Source organism: Dipodomys merriami, unplaced genomic scaffold, assembly GCF_024711535.1.
Source record: "Dipodomys merriami isolate MVZ:Mamm:240054 unplaced genomic scaffold, mDipMer1.0.p SCAF_17, whole genome shotgun sequence".
Classification (NCBI taxonomy): domain Eukaryota; kingdom Metazoa; phylum Chordata; class Mammalia; order Rodentia; family Heteromyidae; genus Dipodomys; species Dipodomys merriami.
In genome coordinates this window covers 13961770-13978748 of record NW_027203048.1, presented here as the reverse complement: position 1 = coordinate 13978748, position 16979 = coordinate 13961770, and the positions used below count along the sequence as shown (strand labels likewise).

The following is a 16979-nucleotide window of genomic DNA, read 5'->3' as shown; positions in this document are numbered from 1 at the left end:
ATGAGAAACATCTAAAAGTAGGAAAAAAAAGCCAGCCAATAATCTTACATACTCAGGAGGCTGAGATCTGAGGATTGAGGTCTGAAGGCAGTCCTAGCAGGAAAGCCTATGTGATTCAGATCTCCAATTAACTACAAAAAAAAAGCTGGTAGTGAAGCTGTGTGGTTCAAGTGATAAGGTGCTAGCCTTGAGAAAAAAAAAAAGCTCAGAGTCTGATGCCAAGGCCCTGAGTTCAAGGCTCAAGACTGGCACCAAAAATAACTAAGCAAAAATAGAACTACACAATAGGTGAACAGACTTGGAAGACAGATGTACTTATACCTATGAGCATACACACATGCACACAGAGTAACAACTTTAGTAGTCTGTAGTACAACTCTGTGGACTCACTGTGTTTGCATATATGCATGTTTATGTTGGTACTGAGGTTTGTACTCAAGCCTTATGCTCTCTTTTGGCTTTTTCACTCCAGGCTGGTGCTCTACCACTTGAGCCACACCTTTCCAGTGCTTCCAACTGTTTTTGTCTTTTTTGGGGTCTGGTAGTGGGGCCTGAACTCTGGGCCTGGGCGCTGTCCCTCAGCTCTTCAGCTCAAGGCTAGCGCTCTACCACTTGAGCCACAGTGACACCTCTGGCTTTTTTCTTTTTGCTTATGTGGTGCTGAGGAATCGAACCCAGGGCCTCAGGCATGCAAGGCAAGCATTCTACCACTGAGCCATCTTCCCAGCCCATGCTTCCAACTTTTTGCTGATTAATTGGACATGAGTGTCTCTGGAATTTGTCTACATGGCTTGCTTCCAACCAAAATCCTCAGGTCTCAGCCTTTTGAGTAGCTAGAATTATAGGCGTGAACCACCAGTGCCCAGCTTGCTACTCTTACTCAATTTTGAGGTTCAGAAAAAGGTACATAACTGGTTAAACAGCAAGGCTGAGATGGGAAGCTAAGCAGTCTGGCTCCAGGCCTACCCTTTTAACATAAATATGTAAGAATGAAAAGGTTAAAAGGAAGTCTATCCTATATGACCTAAAATTCCTACTGTCACATCCTGTTTTGTACCTGCAGAGGAAAGCTGGGAGTTTACAGATGACCTGGGAATCAATCCAAGTAACAGACTTGACCTAGAATTGTTTTTCCTGTTGGAAGTCTAAAGGTTTGCATTAACCCTGTAAAAATTTACAAGGCTTGGTGGAAAAACACTTCTGGTAAGCCTTCCCAACAATCCAGTGAATGACCAGTGTTCACCTCAGGCTATGATGAAGCCAATTCTTTGTTGTTTATTCAAACTTCAAAGGGCTCATGCCAAGCAAGAAGATTAGTATATTTTTTTTCTAAGCAGAGGATAAAGAGGATTTTTAGACAAGGCCAAAGGAAATTTGTTACCTTAGATTTATTCAGGAAATACTCCAGAGCTGTAACTCAATGGCACAGTGCTGGGCTAGCAGGCACTAGGCACTGAGTTCCATTCTCAGCATTAAAAAGGAAGGAAGGAGCCGGGCGCTGGTGGCTCACGCCTGTAATCCTAGCTACTCAGGAGGCTGAGATCTGAGGATCGCGGTTCAAAGCCAGCCCGGGCAGGAGAGACCGTGAGACTCCTATCTCCAATAAACCACCAGAAAACCGGAAGTGGCACTGTAGCTCAAGTGGTAGAGCGCTCGCCTTGAGCTGAAGAGCTAAGGGACAACGCCCAGGCCCAGAGTTCAAGCCCCACGACCGACAAAAAAAAAAAAAAAAAAAAAAAAAGGAAGGAAGGAAAGGAGAGGGGGGAGGGAGGGAACTCATAGTGGGATATTAAAAAGCATTTAATACCATCTGTCCAGAGGACACTTGCCGTGCTTGTTACTATGTTGCTCAGACAGGGGAGAAAAATATAAATTTCAATGACTTATAGGCCAAACTTAATTTTGACAAGATAGGTAATTTTGTGAAACCAGTGTAAATTTACCCTGGGGAGTGTGTGTGCGTGGTATCAGGGTTTGAACTAAAGGCCTCAAGCTTGCTAGTTAGACATACTAGCACAACTCTAGCCCTTTATTATGCTGCCTGCTTTTGAGATCAGATATCAAAAATAGCTGTGTGTAATGGCACAAGCCTGTCTTTCCAGCTACCATAGGGAAACAAAAACAGATCTTTTATCTCAAAATAACTAGTGGGAAAAAGGGTGAAGGCATGGCTCAGCAGAAAAACATCTGCCTAGGGCAAGGCTTCAAATCTGAACTTTTCAGAGTTCAAATCCTGGTACCAACTAAAAACAAAAGGTCCTGATTTGTAACAGATGCATTTTATAGCCAACATAAATATACTGCCATAAGGAAATTCTTAGCCTATACTTCAAAGTGTGGAATTTTACATTGCCATTAGATTACATTAAATACTTAATGGTAGCCAGGGTTAGTGGTACAGGTCTGTAATCCCAGCAACGCACAGGCTGAAACAGTAGGGTCATAAATTCAAGGCCAGCGTGAGTTCAAACCCTAGTACTGCCAAAAACTATGGGCTTGGAAGGTGGCTCAGTGGTAGAGTACTTTTAGAGTACGTGCATACAAGAGGCCCTGGGTTCAATTCCTCAGCACAACATAAGCAGAAAAAGCTGGAAGTGGCACTGTGGCTCAAGTGGTAGAGCACTTTGTGTGAGCTGAAGAGCTGAGGGACAGAGCCCAGGCCCAGAGTTCAGGACCCAAGACCAACAAAAATAAAATGAAAAGCATCATCCTTCATCAGCACCTGTGTCAAGACTACACTTCTAAACTGGGTGCCAGTGACCAATCCTTGCTACTCAGGAGGCTGAGATAGGACCACAGTTCAAAGCCAACCCAGGCAGAAAAATCCCCATAAGACTTTTATCTCCAATTAACCACTCCAAAACTGGAAATGGTGCTATGGCTCAAGTAGTAGAGTTCTAGCCTTGAGTACAAAGAGGCTCAGGGACAGAGCGCAGGTCCTGAATTCAAGCCCCACAACTGACCAAAAAAAAAAAAAAGACTACACTTCTAGTGTTACTTCACCAGAGGGTGAGAAATACCATTGGTATCAGCCATGCCACATCTGTGCCAGAGTAGTGAGTAGCCAAAAAGCATTCATTGGTGAGTGAAGCCAAGCCTTCAGGTGACATGTTACTCAGTTTCTGAGCTGTTGACAGAAAGATATGCTTTGAGATTTCACTAATATATAGATAAAAATGCATGCATATGCTCAGTGTATGCTATGACTTCAATTATTTTGCTGCCAGTGTTTGAGCTTGACCTCAGTTTGGTGCACTCTTGCTCAGCATGTTGCTCATAGTTGGTGCTCTATTACAAGCCATGCCTCCAGCCCAGTGTTTTACTAGTTAACTGGAGATAAATATCTCATGGACTTTTCTGCCTTCAACTAGCTTTCAACTTTGATCCTAGAAGTCTCATCCTCCAGAATAGCGAGGATTACTGGCTTGACTTAAACATTTCTAATGAAAATATACAAGGCTTGATATGTTCCCAAATTAGACTGGAGTTCTAGCACTATGAATTATGCAAGAAAAACAATGTTATGTGCTTTTGGGTATTAGTTGTTTCCTTTTGGCTGGTGGTGGGGCTTGAATGGATTGTACATGGAGCCTAGGTGCTGTCCCTGAGCCTGTTTTTTTTTCTTTTTCTTTTCTTTTTTCTTTTGCCAGTCCTGAGGCTTGAACTCAGGGTCTGAGCACTGTTCCTGAGCTTCTTTTGCTCAAGGCTAGCACTCTACCACTTGAGCCACAGCGCTACTTCTGGCCTTTTCTGTGTATGTGGTACTGAGGAATCAAACCCAGGGCTTCATGCATGCTAGGCAAGCACTCTTACCACTAAGCCACCTGCCCAGCCCAATGTCTGTTGTTGTTGTTAGTGAGGCTTGACCTCTGGGCCTGGGCACTGTCCATGAGTTCTTCAGCTCAAGGCAAGCGCTTGACCGCTTGAGCCACAGCACCACTTCTGGTTTTCTAATGGTTTATTGGAAATAAGAGTCTCACGGAGTTTCCTGCCTGGGCTGGTTTTGAACCACGATCCTCAGATCTCAGCCTCCTGAGTCACCGGCACCTGGCCCAATGTCTATTTTTTTGGCTCTCTCACTTTGAGCCACAGGTCTACTTTGTTTTTAGGTGGTTAACTGGAGATGAGTCTTGGGGTCTTTCCTGCCCAAACTGGCTTCAAATCACAATCCTGAGATCTTTGAGTAGCTGGGATTACAGGCATGAACTACCAGTGCCTGGCCTTTCTCTCTTTTTTAAAGATAGGGTATGTGTAGCCCAAGCTGGCCAGGAGCTCCCAGCCCTCCTTAATACTGAGATTACAGGAGTGCAACATCATGCCTAGTATTTTTTAATATTTAGTGTTTAGGGTAATACAACTTTAACGATTCACATCATCTCAAATTTAAATGAGCTTTCTCGTCTATAGGTTACTAAAAGTCAATAAACACATCATCTACAAAATGCACTAAAATGCTACATAAAATGTACTTTTTTCCTTTTTCTGTGTTTGTGTGTGTTTGTGGGTTGGTCATGGGTATTGAACCCTGGGCCTGAGCATTGTCCCTGAGCTCTTCAGCTCAAGGTGAGTGCTCTACTGCTTGAGCCACAGCACCAAAACCTCCAGTTTTTTGGAGATCAGAGTCTCACAGGGACTTTTCTGCCTGGGCTGGCTTTGAACCTCAATCCTCAGATCGCAGCCTCCAGAGTAATTTAAGATTACAGGTATGAGCCACTGGCGCCTAGAAATGTCAATGTTTTAAGACTACGCATAGGGAGAAGTACCTTAGTCATATAGAGTTCACAAAGAACCAACGGACTCCATTGGACATAGAAAGTTGTTTATTATTGAGTTGTTGGCCTCTATGACTGTATAGGCTGAGAAGTCTCAAGATCTTCATAGTGCACTGGAAGCTGGTGGCATATTCCGATCTGATGACTAACTAGCTAGAGAGCCAAATACTGATGTTTCAATGTGAGTTCAAAAGCAGAAAAAATTTAATGTTCCAACTTGATGGCATTTAGCAAAAAGCAGAGGCGATTCAGCCTTTCCTTGTTCAATTCCAACTTCCAGCTGACTGGACGAGGGCATTGGCATTAGGGAGAACACCCTGCTCTCAGTCTGCCAACATCATCCAAAATCATTCTCATGGAAGCAAAATGGTGTTTTTGTTGGTGGTGGCAGTGGCGGTGAGGCTTGAACTCAGGGCCTGGGCATTGTTCCTGAGCTTCTTTTGCTCAAAGCTAGCACTCTACCACTTGAGCCACAGTGCCACTTCCAGATTTTTCCGTTTATGTGGTACTAAGGAGTCAAACCCAGGGCTTCATGTATGCTAAGCAAGCACTCTAAGCAAGCCACGTTCCAGACCATTGCTCTACCACCTTAAGCCACAGCTCCACTCTATACTTGTGAGTAGTTAATTGGAGATAAGAGTCTCACAGGGACTTTTCAGCCCAGGCTGGCTGGGAACCACAATCTTCAGATCTCAGCCTCCTGAGTAGTTAGGATTACAGATGTGAGCCACCAGTGACAAGCTTACTTTTACTTTTTATTTTTGTCTGTTCCCACAACTTTGGGCCTGGGCATTCTCTGAGCCTCTTTGCATTCAAGGCTAGTGCTTTAGCACCTGAGCCACAGTGCCACTGCTGGATTTTCCTGAGTAGTTTATTGGAGGCAAGAGTCTCATGGATTTTCCTGCCCAGGCTGGCTTTGAACCTCAATCCTTAGATCTCAGCCTCCTGAGTAGCTAGGATTACAGGAATAAGCCACCAGCACCCAGTTACTTTTACTTTATATTTTTGTCAGTCATGGGGCTTGAACTCTGGGCCTGGGCATTGTCCCTGAGCATTTCAGCTCAAAGTAAGCACTCTACCACTTGAGCCAAAGGCCACTTCCAATTTTCTGGTGGTTAATTGGAGATAAGAGTGTCATGGATTTTCCTGCCCGAGCTGGCTTTGAACCGCGATCCTCAGATCTCACCCTCCTGAATAGCTAGGATTACAAGTGTAAGCCATGGTCCTAGGCTACTTTTACTTTCTTTTTGTTGTTATTGTCAGTCGTGGGGCTTGAACTCTGCGCCTGGGTGCTGTCCCTCAGCTCTTCAGCTCAAATCTCTACCTTAAAAATTTTTGTCGGGGGGGGGGGGGAGGGGGGAGGCGGGGAAGGGAAGTGAAGGGTAAACAAAGGAGGAGGCTGCAATGCTTGGTAAGAAATGTATGCATTATCCTGCCCATGTAATTGTAGCCCCCCTGTACAGTATGTTCTCAAATAAAATAAAATACAATTAAAAAAAAAAAAAAAGAACTATAAAACAGTAAAAAAAAAAAAAAAAAAAAATTTTGTCGGTCGTGGGGCCTGAACTCTTGGCCTGGGTGCTGTCCCTCAGCTCTTCAGCTCAAGGCTAGTGCCCTACCATTGGGCCACAGCGCCGCTTCTGGCTTTTTCTGCTTATGTGGGGCTGAGGAATTGAACCCAGGGCCTCATGCGTGTAAGGCAAGCACTCTACTGCTGAGCCACCTTCCCAGTCCCTACTTTTTTTTTTAACTTTTACTTTTTTATGGAGAAACTACGCTAATTGTCACAGCTGGCAATTCTGCAGATGAATTATAAAGCATACAAGCTGTCTCATCAAATCGCACTTGCTATTTTAAGATATATTTTAGGGGCAGGCAATATAGCAAAACTGAGGAGGATAATTATGAATGAGTAAAAATGTAAAATTTCAATCACTTTTTCAACAAGTAGCAATCTACTTTTTTTTCCCTCTTTATCATTAGGTGACAAATTTCTCCCCATAATCAGACATTTTCTGTAATTTCACTTTATTTTATGCACTTCATTTTTTTCTTTCTTCCTCTTTTTTTCTGGGATGGGGGGCGCTTGTTTGGTTTTAAAAACTGCTCAGTGCCAGGCACTTGTGACCATACCTGTATTTCCAGCCATTTAGGAGGCTGAGATCTGAGGATCTTGATTTAAGACAGCTCCACCATCATAAGCAGGAAAGTCTCAAGATTTGCATCTTCAATAAAGCACCAAAAAAGCAGGAAGTGGAGCTGTGGCTCAAGTAGTAGTGTGCTTGCTATCCTTGAGCAAAAAAGCTCAGGGACAGCACCCAAGCCCTCAGAGGAAGCCCCAAAACAGAGACAAACTGATATACACACACAGAAAACTGCTTAATGGCAACAATTATAGAAGAACCTTTTTCTTTTCTTTTTTATTCCTGGTGCTGCTACTTGGGCTTGACCTAAATTGCACTCTTGCATGGCTTTTTTTTTTCTTTTTGGTGCTGGTTCTGGGACTTGAACTCAAGGCCCGGCTGCTGTTCCCTGAGTTAGTACTTTACCACTTGAGCCACAGCTTCACTTTTCTAACTTTTTGATAGTCAACTGGAGATAAGTCTCACAGACTCTCCTTCCCAGGCTGGTTTCAGCCTCCTGAGTAGCTATGATTACAGGTGTAGCTCTGAAATGCTAATCTATGGTAACAAGTGACTGACCACAGGGATCTTCTAAGTGTGACAAATCGCTACATTACAGTTACTGCTTCTATGGCCACAGACCCTTCCTTCCTTCCTTAAGTTCTAGAATATCTCTGGTGCTCTTCTTCATTTTTCTAATGCTGCTTTAAAAATTATAATGCAGCATTATAATTTTCAACATGGTAGCTCAAAAGTGCTTTGCATTTTTCCAGTGATTATCTTTTCTGCCTTGAAGGTGTGGCTTGGTGGTACCAGTACTTGGTAAGAATGTATGAGGCTCTGGATCAGATCCTTAGTCCCCCAAAGAAGATAATAAAATAAACTTTTCTTTCATTTTTGCTTTGGTGTGAGAAGGAAGGAAGAAAGATGAACTTGATACCGTTCTAGTTTAGGCTTGCATGTAGCTGGTGAACAAGTTTGCTAAGGAACACATACCAAGAACATTACCATACTGAAGACAGTGGTGAATCCTTCTAGATAAAAACCACAGGATTTTCTACTTTATGAACATAAATGAAACATTTTCCTCTACAATTTCACTAATAAAAATTGCTTGATACTTTCCTTAGCAAAAACTGTACATTTGTTAAGACAGTAACTAATATTTGTTAAAGTAATACAAGACAAAGTGTTATAAAACAAAACACACAGCTGGAAAACGTTTTATTTTCTACTTCATATAACATTGTTTAGGACCATAGGATTTTAAAGATCTCTTTCCTGCAATTTTTCTGATTTAGGAATAGCGCTAAAAAATATTACTGATGCTATAAATATTATTGTTTTCCTATATATTAACGATTTTAATGACTGCTATATCTATTATACCTCTTGCTCCTTTGGTCAGAAAGATAAAAGAAAAACTTTAAGTCAGATGTTAAACATTCAAAATGGTTTTTAAAAGCATATCCACACAAACCAAATCTACATTAGCAACTATTATTTTTAAAATGATATACAATTTAAAAAACAACTTTAAAATTCTCAATAAAAAATATTAATGGCCAAATTAAAGAAAATTTAAGCATCAGATTTAGTATCAATTTTTAGGCTATTAAGAAATATATTTTGTGAATAAGAATTACTTCATAAATATATATGTATAAATATAAATATTTATCTACAGGATCTGCAATGTAGGAGAAAACTCTTTAAAGAAAAAAAATTGCACTTTTCGATTATTAGGACATTGTCAGATTTATCCTTCAAGTGAAGTGTAATTACCGATTCAGGTGCTTTTGGCACAAGTTTTTAGGTGAATATGACACAATGTTAAAAACACAATGCTTTTATATTTTATTCACTGGAATATGAAGAATCAAACAGAATATAGGATTCTGACCAAAAAAAAATCCCAGATAACTAATTGTTTAATTAAATACAAAAAATATTGTTTTTAAAAAGACCTTAAACCTTTAGCCTTTACATCTGGAATGTGTAAATTTTTACCAGCAACATTTTCTTCAATCCTTTCAGCAAGAATTCCCAGCCTACACACAAATGTAACATCATTTTTTTTCCACTCAAGTATGACTTGGCTCACACTCCAGTATATAAAGACAAAAAATAAATGTATAATAAAAAGATTGGATAAATCAGGAGAGGCTTTTTGGTCTTGAATTCTTCACCCACTAACAATGAAGCAGCACTGTAGGCAGCCCAAAACACACCAAACAGCTTAAAAAAAAAAAAGACAAAGGGCAGCATGTTAGCAAATAAATTAACTTTTGGCTGTTGTAAAGGATAAAAATAGTGTTTATGATATACAAAAAAAACCAGTAATAGTAAATAATGTTCATGTTCATTTGATTCCTTAACTTCTGTATATGTGGTATATTTCTTTTTTTTTTTTTTTTCTTTTTTTGTCTGTCATGGGGCTTGAACTCTGGGCCTGGGTGCTGTCCCTCAGCTCTTCAGATCAAGGCTAGTGCTCTACCACTTGAGTCACAGTGCCACTTCTGGCCTTTTCTGCTTATGTGGTGCTGAGGAATGGAACCCAGGGCCTCATGCATGCGAGGCAAGCACTCTACCACTGAGCCATCTTCCCAGCCCGTACGCAGTATATATATATATTTTTTTTAATTTTATTTTATTTGAGAACATACTGTACAGAGGGCCGTACGCAGTATATTTCTATCAAACTTGTCTAATTACAACAATGAGTTGGTGTGCCTACCAAAAAGGAAATGTGGAGTACTTGCACTGGTTATGTTATTCATGTCATTTCATCCCCTCCTTTAAAATAAGGTCTCACTATGTGGCCCAGGTTGATCCTGAACTCAGCTCTCCCACCTCAGCTCTGGAGTGCTGACATGACAAATGTACACAACTGTCTGGCTGAAATTAGAACTTCTAAAGAAAAGCTCTAGTTATCAGCCTTTTAAACATATATCTCTGGTGATTATGATCAGGCAAACTTTAAAAAAATAAACAATTATTGGGCCATACTGATGAAAGAAGTTTGATCCTCGGAGAGTAAAACAAATTTCCATTTTTATTCTTTTAAATAGGAAAGCAAAGTGAAAATTTTATACACTACTAATTTACTTTTGTCAGTCCTGGGACTTGAACTCAAGGCCTTGAGCATTTTTGCTCAAGGCTAAGGGATCTACCATTTTGAGCCACAGCTCCACCTCTGGTTTTGGGGTGGTTATTTGGAGATGAAGAGTCCCATGTGCTTCCCTGCCTAGGCAGGTTTTAACCAGGATCCTCAGATCTCAGCCTCTTGAGCAGCTAAAATTATAGGCATAAGCTACCTAATCCAGCATTACTTTTTTTATATTTTTAGAAATATATAACACAAAGTGCAATAAAAAGGAGGAAAAAAATCACATCTTGGTCAAGAGTTTAATTAAATAAAATAGTGTGTTATTCTGATAATACACATACTTAATTTTAAATTAATTTCACTGGAAACCTAGTACTTATGAAACAGTTACTGAACACATTTTGCTGCATAAAATTAGGGAAGAAATTCCCAGAAAAAAAATCAGGCAAGCTGGGGCCTGGTGGCTCACACCTGTAATCCTAGCTATTCAGGAAGCTGAGATCTGAGGATTGCCATTTGAAACCAGCCTGGCTAGGAAAGTTTGTGAGAGTCTCACCTCCAAAAAACCACTGAAAAAAACCTAGAAGTAAAGCTGTGGCTCCAAGTGGTAGAATGCAGCCTTGAGCAAACAAAGCTTAGGAACAGTGCCCAATCTCTGAGTACAAACCCCAGGACTGGCAAAAACAAAAAACAGCCAGGCGCTGGTATCTCATGCCTGTAATCCTAGCTACTCAGGAGGCTGAGATCTGAGGATCGTGGTTCAAAGCCAGCCCAGGCAGGAAAGTCTGTGAGATTCTTATCTACAATAAACCACTAGAAAACCGGAAGTGGTGCTGTGGCTCAAGCAGTAGAGCGCTCACCTTGAACTGAAGAGCTGAGGGACAGCGCCCAAGCCCAGAGTTCAAGCCCCATGACCGACCAAAAAAAAAACAAAAAAAAAACAAAAACCAAAAAAACTTAAAATAGAAACTGACTTGAAACACATCTTTTTTTTTTTTTTCCTAGTCCTTTGAACTGCAATCCTCAGATATCAGCCTCTTGAATAGCTAGGATGACAGGTGTGAGCCACCAGGGTCCAGAAATATTGATATCTTTATGCTGAATGTTTTTTGCTTTTTCTTTTCTTTTCTTTTTTTTGGGGGGGGCCTGGTTGTGGGGCCTGAACTCTGGGCCTGGGCACTGTCCCTCAGCAATTCAGGTCAAGGCTAGTGCTCTACCACTTGAGCCACAGCGCCACTTCCAGCTTTTTTTTTCTTTGGCTTACGTGGTGCTGAGGAATTGAACGCAGGGCCTCATGCATCCAAGGCAAGCGCTCTACCACTGAGCCACCTTCCCAGCCCCTGTTTTTTGTTTTTTGAGAGTTTTCTGTGTATTGTAGAATGTTTAGCAGCATCCTTGCAAATAACACCCTCTCCCTGCTCTGTGACTCAAATATTCATCTAGACATTGACAGATGTCCCAGGGGGAGCAAAAGTGACTTCAGTTCAGAAAAAAACATTAGTATAGAGTTGAAAAAAATGGATACTGGCAGACTGACTCAAAATGTATTTGGGATGGTCTAACTTTCTACTATTCTTTTATCAAAAGGAAAAGAAACTCCACAAAGTAGTAATCCAGGCATACAAAAAAGTGTAAGAAGATGCATGAAATAAAATTATAATCTAATTCCTTTTGTTCACCTTGACTAGATTTTTTTTGTTCTAAATGGTTTGACTGATATAGGATTTAATGTGAAATAAAAGCACTTGATATGGATTGTTTATTTCTTGGGTGTGTGTGCATGCCCAAGTGTGTGATCACATGTGCCAGTACTGGGGCTAGAACTCTAGAGCTTTACAATCTTGCTTATCTTTCCTGCTCATGGCTGGTGCTTTGCCATTTGAACCATACCTTATAGCTTTTTGTTGGCTAATTGGAAGTAAGAATTTCCTGAATAATAATTTTCTGGCCAGACTGGCTCTGAGCTGTGATACTAAGATCTCAACTTCCTAAGTAGCTTCAACTTCCCAAGTAACTAGAATTATAGGCATGACACACTGGCACCTGACTACAAGATTTTCTTATTGCACAAGTGATCAGATTGGGAACTGGAGGTGTGACTTAGTGTTCAAACATACAATGATGACCTCAAAATAATCCTGTATATTTATAGTAACTACAACTATTACTTGAGTAGGCACTCAAGTAATAGTTGTAGTTACTCTGTGCCAAGCATTATGTATGCACTAGGCATACATTCTTTAAAATTTTCACAACAAACACTAGAAAACACTAGAAAACTTAGTAGTTAAGAAACTGTAAGAACAACACTGAAAGTGGAGCTGTGACTCAACTGGTAGAGAACTAGCTGTGAGCAAAAAAATGTTGAGACAGCACCTAAGCCCCAAGTTCAAGCCCCAGGAACGAGACACACACCCACACACACACACACACACACACACACACACACACACACACACACACCCACACACACACACACACACACACACACACACACACACACACACACACGAGATAAAAAGGGCAGAACAAGGATTTGAATTCAGGATTAGTACTAAAATCCTTTAATATTTGATGCCCAATTCTAAAAGAAAACATTGCTGGGCACCAGTGGTTCATGGCTATAATCCTGACTATTCAGGTAGCTGAGATCTGAGGATTGCAGCTCAAAGCCAGCCTGTGTAGCAAAGTCCAGGAGACTCTTATCTCCAATTGACCACCAGAAAACCACAAGTAGAGCACTAGCTAGCCTTGAGCAAAAGAGCCCAGGGACAGTGCCCAGGTCCAGAGTTCAAGCCCCACAACCGACTGACAAAAATAAATAAATTAACAAAATATACTTGGTAAAAATCAGTAAGCAAGTTTACTGTTCCAAAACACTATCAACTACTTGATAAACAGTTTTGGATCATGCTATTCTTATCTGGATGACAAGTATAGTTTCACTACTGGAAAAAAGTAAACTATATAATTCATACTACATAACTTACTTTTATAAGTGTAGATACCACTTCAAATGATCCAACCACCACAAGTACTGGGGCTATGACAATGAGAGGAAGTAATGAATATCCTATAACTCCAAGAACTTGGCCATATGCAACCTGTGAATTTTCAAAATTTTAAGTGAGTATCATAGGAATCACAGTATTCATGTTAATCATTATCAATATCATGTATTCTTTATTATATGTATCTTAGCATGAGAACTAAGAAATTAATGTATCATACCCACTATATTTCAAATTATCATAGTACATCATGTACCTGGGTCTTCACAAACTGCCATGATTTCATTTAGTATCAGTTTGCCAACTGCTCAAATCTGTATTTCTAGCCCCACTTCTGCTTGAACTCTAGAATTTTATATCATTTTTGTTCTATTTTTTTTTTTTTTTGGTCGGTCGTGGGGCTTGAACTCTGGCCTTGGGCGCTGTCCCTCAGCTCTTCAGTTCAAGGTGAGCGCTCTACCGCTTGAGCCACAGCACCACTTCCAGTTTTCTAGTGGTTTATTGGAGATAAGAGTCTCACAGACTTTCCTGCCCGGGCTGGCTTTGAACCAGGATCCTCAGATCTCAACCTCCTGAGTAGCTGGGATTACAGGCGTGAGCCACCGGCGCCCGGCTTGTTCTATTTATCACAGTAGCAAAACATATTTTTATATATCAGGTTAAAAATATGTCTAGGATATAAGAATAAGAATTATTTAAGAGCCGGGCATAGGTGGTTCAGACCTGTAGTCCTAACTGCTCAGGAGGCTGAGATCTGAGGATCACGGTTCAAAGCCAGCCCGGGCTGGAAAGTCTGTGAGACTCTTATCTCCAATAAACCACTAGAAAACCGGAAGTGGTGCTGTGGCTCAAGAGGTAGTATTCGCCTTGAGCTGGAGAGCACAGGGACGGCGCCCAGGACCAGAGTTCAACACCCGCCCCCCCCCGCCCTGTTCCCCCCCTCCCCCCGCTCCGCCCAGGCCAACAACAACAACAAAAAAAAAGATTTAAGAATTCCAGGGGAGGGGATGGGAAGGTGGCTCAGTGGTAGAGTGCTTGCCTTGCATGCCTGAGGCCCTGGGTTCGATTTCTCAGCACCACATGAGCACAAAAGAAAAAAGCTGGAGGTGGCGCTGTGGCTCAAGTGGTAGAGAGCTAGCCTTGAGCTGAAGAGCTGAGGGACAGCGCCCAGGCCCAGAGTTCAGGCCCCACTACCGGACCCCCCCCCAAAAAAAAAAAAAAGAATTCCAGGGGAGTGTGGTAGCTTAGGTCTGTAGTCCTAGTACTCAAGAAGCTCAAATGGGTAACAAGTTTTAGGGCAGGCTGGGATAGACAGTGAGACTTTGTAGAATCTATCTCAAAACAAAATGAAACAAAACAAAGCAATCTGCCATATGTGAAGAACAGTTTTTATAGATGTTACTCTAAATTTATTTTGCTTTTAGGTTAAGATTATTACTTCCTCTTGAAATTCCATTAAAAAGGACGGGAAAGAAGTCATGCCTGGTGGCATGTGTCTATAATCCCAGCACACAGGAGTCTGAGAAACAAGGATCTTGAGTTCAAGGATGGCCAGCCTGGGCTACGTAGAGAGACCCTGACCCCCAAAAAAGGGGAGGAGGGCATGGGGGCTGGAAGAGTGGCAGCCTAGCAAACATGAGACTTTGAGTTCCAACCTCAGTTTTGCCAAAACACAAGCATACAAGTGCACAAGCACACACACAAACGCATGTACACAAACACACACACAAAATACAAAGTGTGGTGACTCAAGCCTGTAATCCCAGCTAGACTTGCAAAGTGAAGAGCAGGACCATCACAGTTCTATAGGAGCCTAGGCAAAGAAGCAAAGAAGCAAGAAAGCTGGAAGTAGTGGGCAAAATCTGTCATTCCCGCTATGTGGAAATTTAAGTAGGAGAAATGCCATCCAGGCTTACTGTGGAAAAAAAATTTGAGATGAAAGATGGCTAAATTATATTGCCTAGGAACATATGTTGACAAAATAAAAATATATAAGAAAATATCTAAGTCTACTTGAGAACTGCTGTAACCATTGTATGCTTCCCCAAAAGCAGTACATTATTTGATAAAGGATGGTATCTTTCCTTTTCTCTTTACTTTTTTTTTTGGCCGGTCATGGGGACTGAACTCTGGGGCTGGGCACAGTCCCTCAGCTCTTCAGCTCAAAGCTAGTGCTCTACCACTTGAGCCACAGCACCACTTCTGGCTTTTTCTGATTATGTGGTACTGAGGAATCAAACTCAGGGCCTCATGCATGCAAGGAAAGCACTCTACCACTGAGCCACCTACCCAGCCCCCATGACACTCTTATCTCTAATTAACCACTAGAAAACCAGAAATGGTGCTGTGGCTCAAGTGGTAGAGTGTTAGCCTTGAGCTGAAGAGCTGAGGGACAGTGCCCAGGCTCAGAGTTCAAGACCCATGACCAATTAAAAAAAAAAAAAGGAGAAGAAAGGAACTAATATAACTTAAAAGCAATTCTGGCATAAGAAACATTATAATGGTCACTCTTAGTGAGAAAGTACCTGGAGTAAAGCTTATAATAAACAAAAGCAGCTTTGTGAATTAACTACTTACTTCTCCACCAAGAACTCTGGCCAGTAAGAAAATTGTCAGTGACCCAAATATCCAAATGGTTATAATCCATGAGACCACCTAAAAGGGGAAAACAAATTTTTTATGCTACTCAACAAGGTGATAATTTTTCAGGAATTCTATATTCTGTCATTTATGACAATGTTGACATACCCAATTTCAGGAAACAGAGGTAACATCAGTTCTCCAGTACACTTGGTAAGAATGTAGTATGGTTGGGCATTGGCAGCTCAAGCCTGTAATCCTAGCTACTCAGAAGTCTGATATCTAAGAATCATGATTTGAAGATAGCCTGAGTAGGACAGTCTATAAAGCTGTCGAATTAACTACCACAAAGCCAGAAACTGAGCCATGGCTTAAGTGGTAGAGTACTAGCCTTAAACAAAAAACCTGAGGGGGGCTGGGAAGGTAGCTCGGTGGTAGAGCGCTTGCCTTGCATGCATGAGGCCCTGGGTTCGATTCCTCAGCACCACATAAGCAAAAAAAGAAAAAAAGCCGGAAGTGGCACTGTGGCTCAAGTGGTAGAGCGCTAGCCTTGAGCTGAAGAGCTGAGGGACAGCGCCCAGACCCAGAGTTCAGGCCCCACGACCGGACCCCTCCCCCCCCCCCCCAGAAAAAAAACCCTGAGGGACATCATCCAGACCCTGAGTTTAAGCCTGAAGACCAATACACACACAAAAAAAATTGCAGTGTGTAATACAATTGCATAACCAAACTGAAAATGAACAAAGTATCAATTACCTAAATAAACATTAGTAGTTCAAGATATGTATAATAAAAAATTTAAAAAGTAAAAAGTATTTAGTACCAATCCCTTCCATTATAGCACACTTCAGGGAAAACTTTTTGCTGTTGTTGTTGATTGTGGGGCCTCAACTCTGGGCCTGGGAGCTGTCCTTCAACCAACCCTTCAGTTCAAGGCTAGCACTATACCACTTGAGCCACAGTGCCACTTCCCCTTTTCTGGTGATTAATTGGAGATAAGAGTCTCCTGGACTTTCCTGCCTAGGCTGGCTTTGAACCATGATCCTCAGATCTCAGCCTCCTAAGTAGCTAGGATTACAGGCATGAGCCACCGGTATCTAGCCAAAGTCATTCTTTTTTAAAAAATTAATTAATTTCTTTACACATAACTGAAAGTGAAGTTATAGTACATGTTATTTACAACTGTGCAGTAATGTGTTGCAAAATAAATTATCTAGAAGGCAGCAGCAAAAGAACATTGTGAATGTATATAAAACTGTACAGCATTGGGGCTGGGAAGATGGCTCAGTGGTACAGTGCTTGCCTTGCATGCATGAGGCCCTGGGTTCGATTCCTCAGCACCACATAAGCAATAAGAAAAAAGCCGGAAGTGACGCTGTGGCTC

General features: G+C 41.5%; 1 protein-coding gene across 2 annotated transcripts in view; it reads right to left on the bottom strand.

Annotated features, from left to right (window-relative positions):
* Positions 1-8087: 8087 nt before the first annotated feature.
* Yipf4 (Yip1 domain family member 4) overlaps positions 8088-16979 on the bottom strand; it is a 28855-nt gene continuing 19963 nt past the window's right edge. For both annotated transcript variants that reach the window (XM_070025330.1, XM_070025331.1), the window contains 3 exons: positions 15593-15670; positions 12995-13108; positions 8088-9133 (listed from right to left, as the gene is read on the bottom strand). In XM_070025330.1, the coding sequence (XP_069881431.1) occupies positions 8996-9133; positions 12995-13108; positions 15593-15670 (330 nt within the window). In that variant the 3' untranslated portion in view covers positions 8088-8995. The remainder of the gene's footprint in view (positions 9134-12994; positions 13109-15592; positions 15671-16979) is intronic.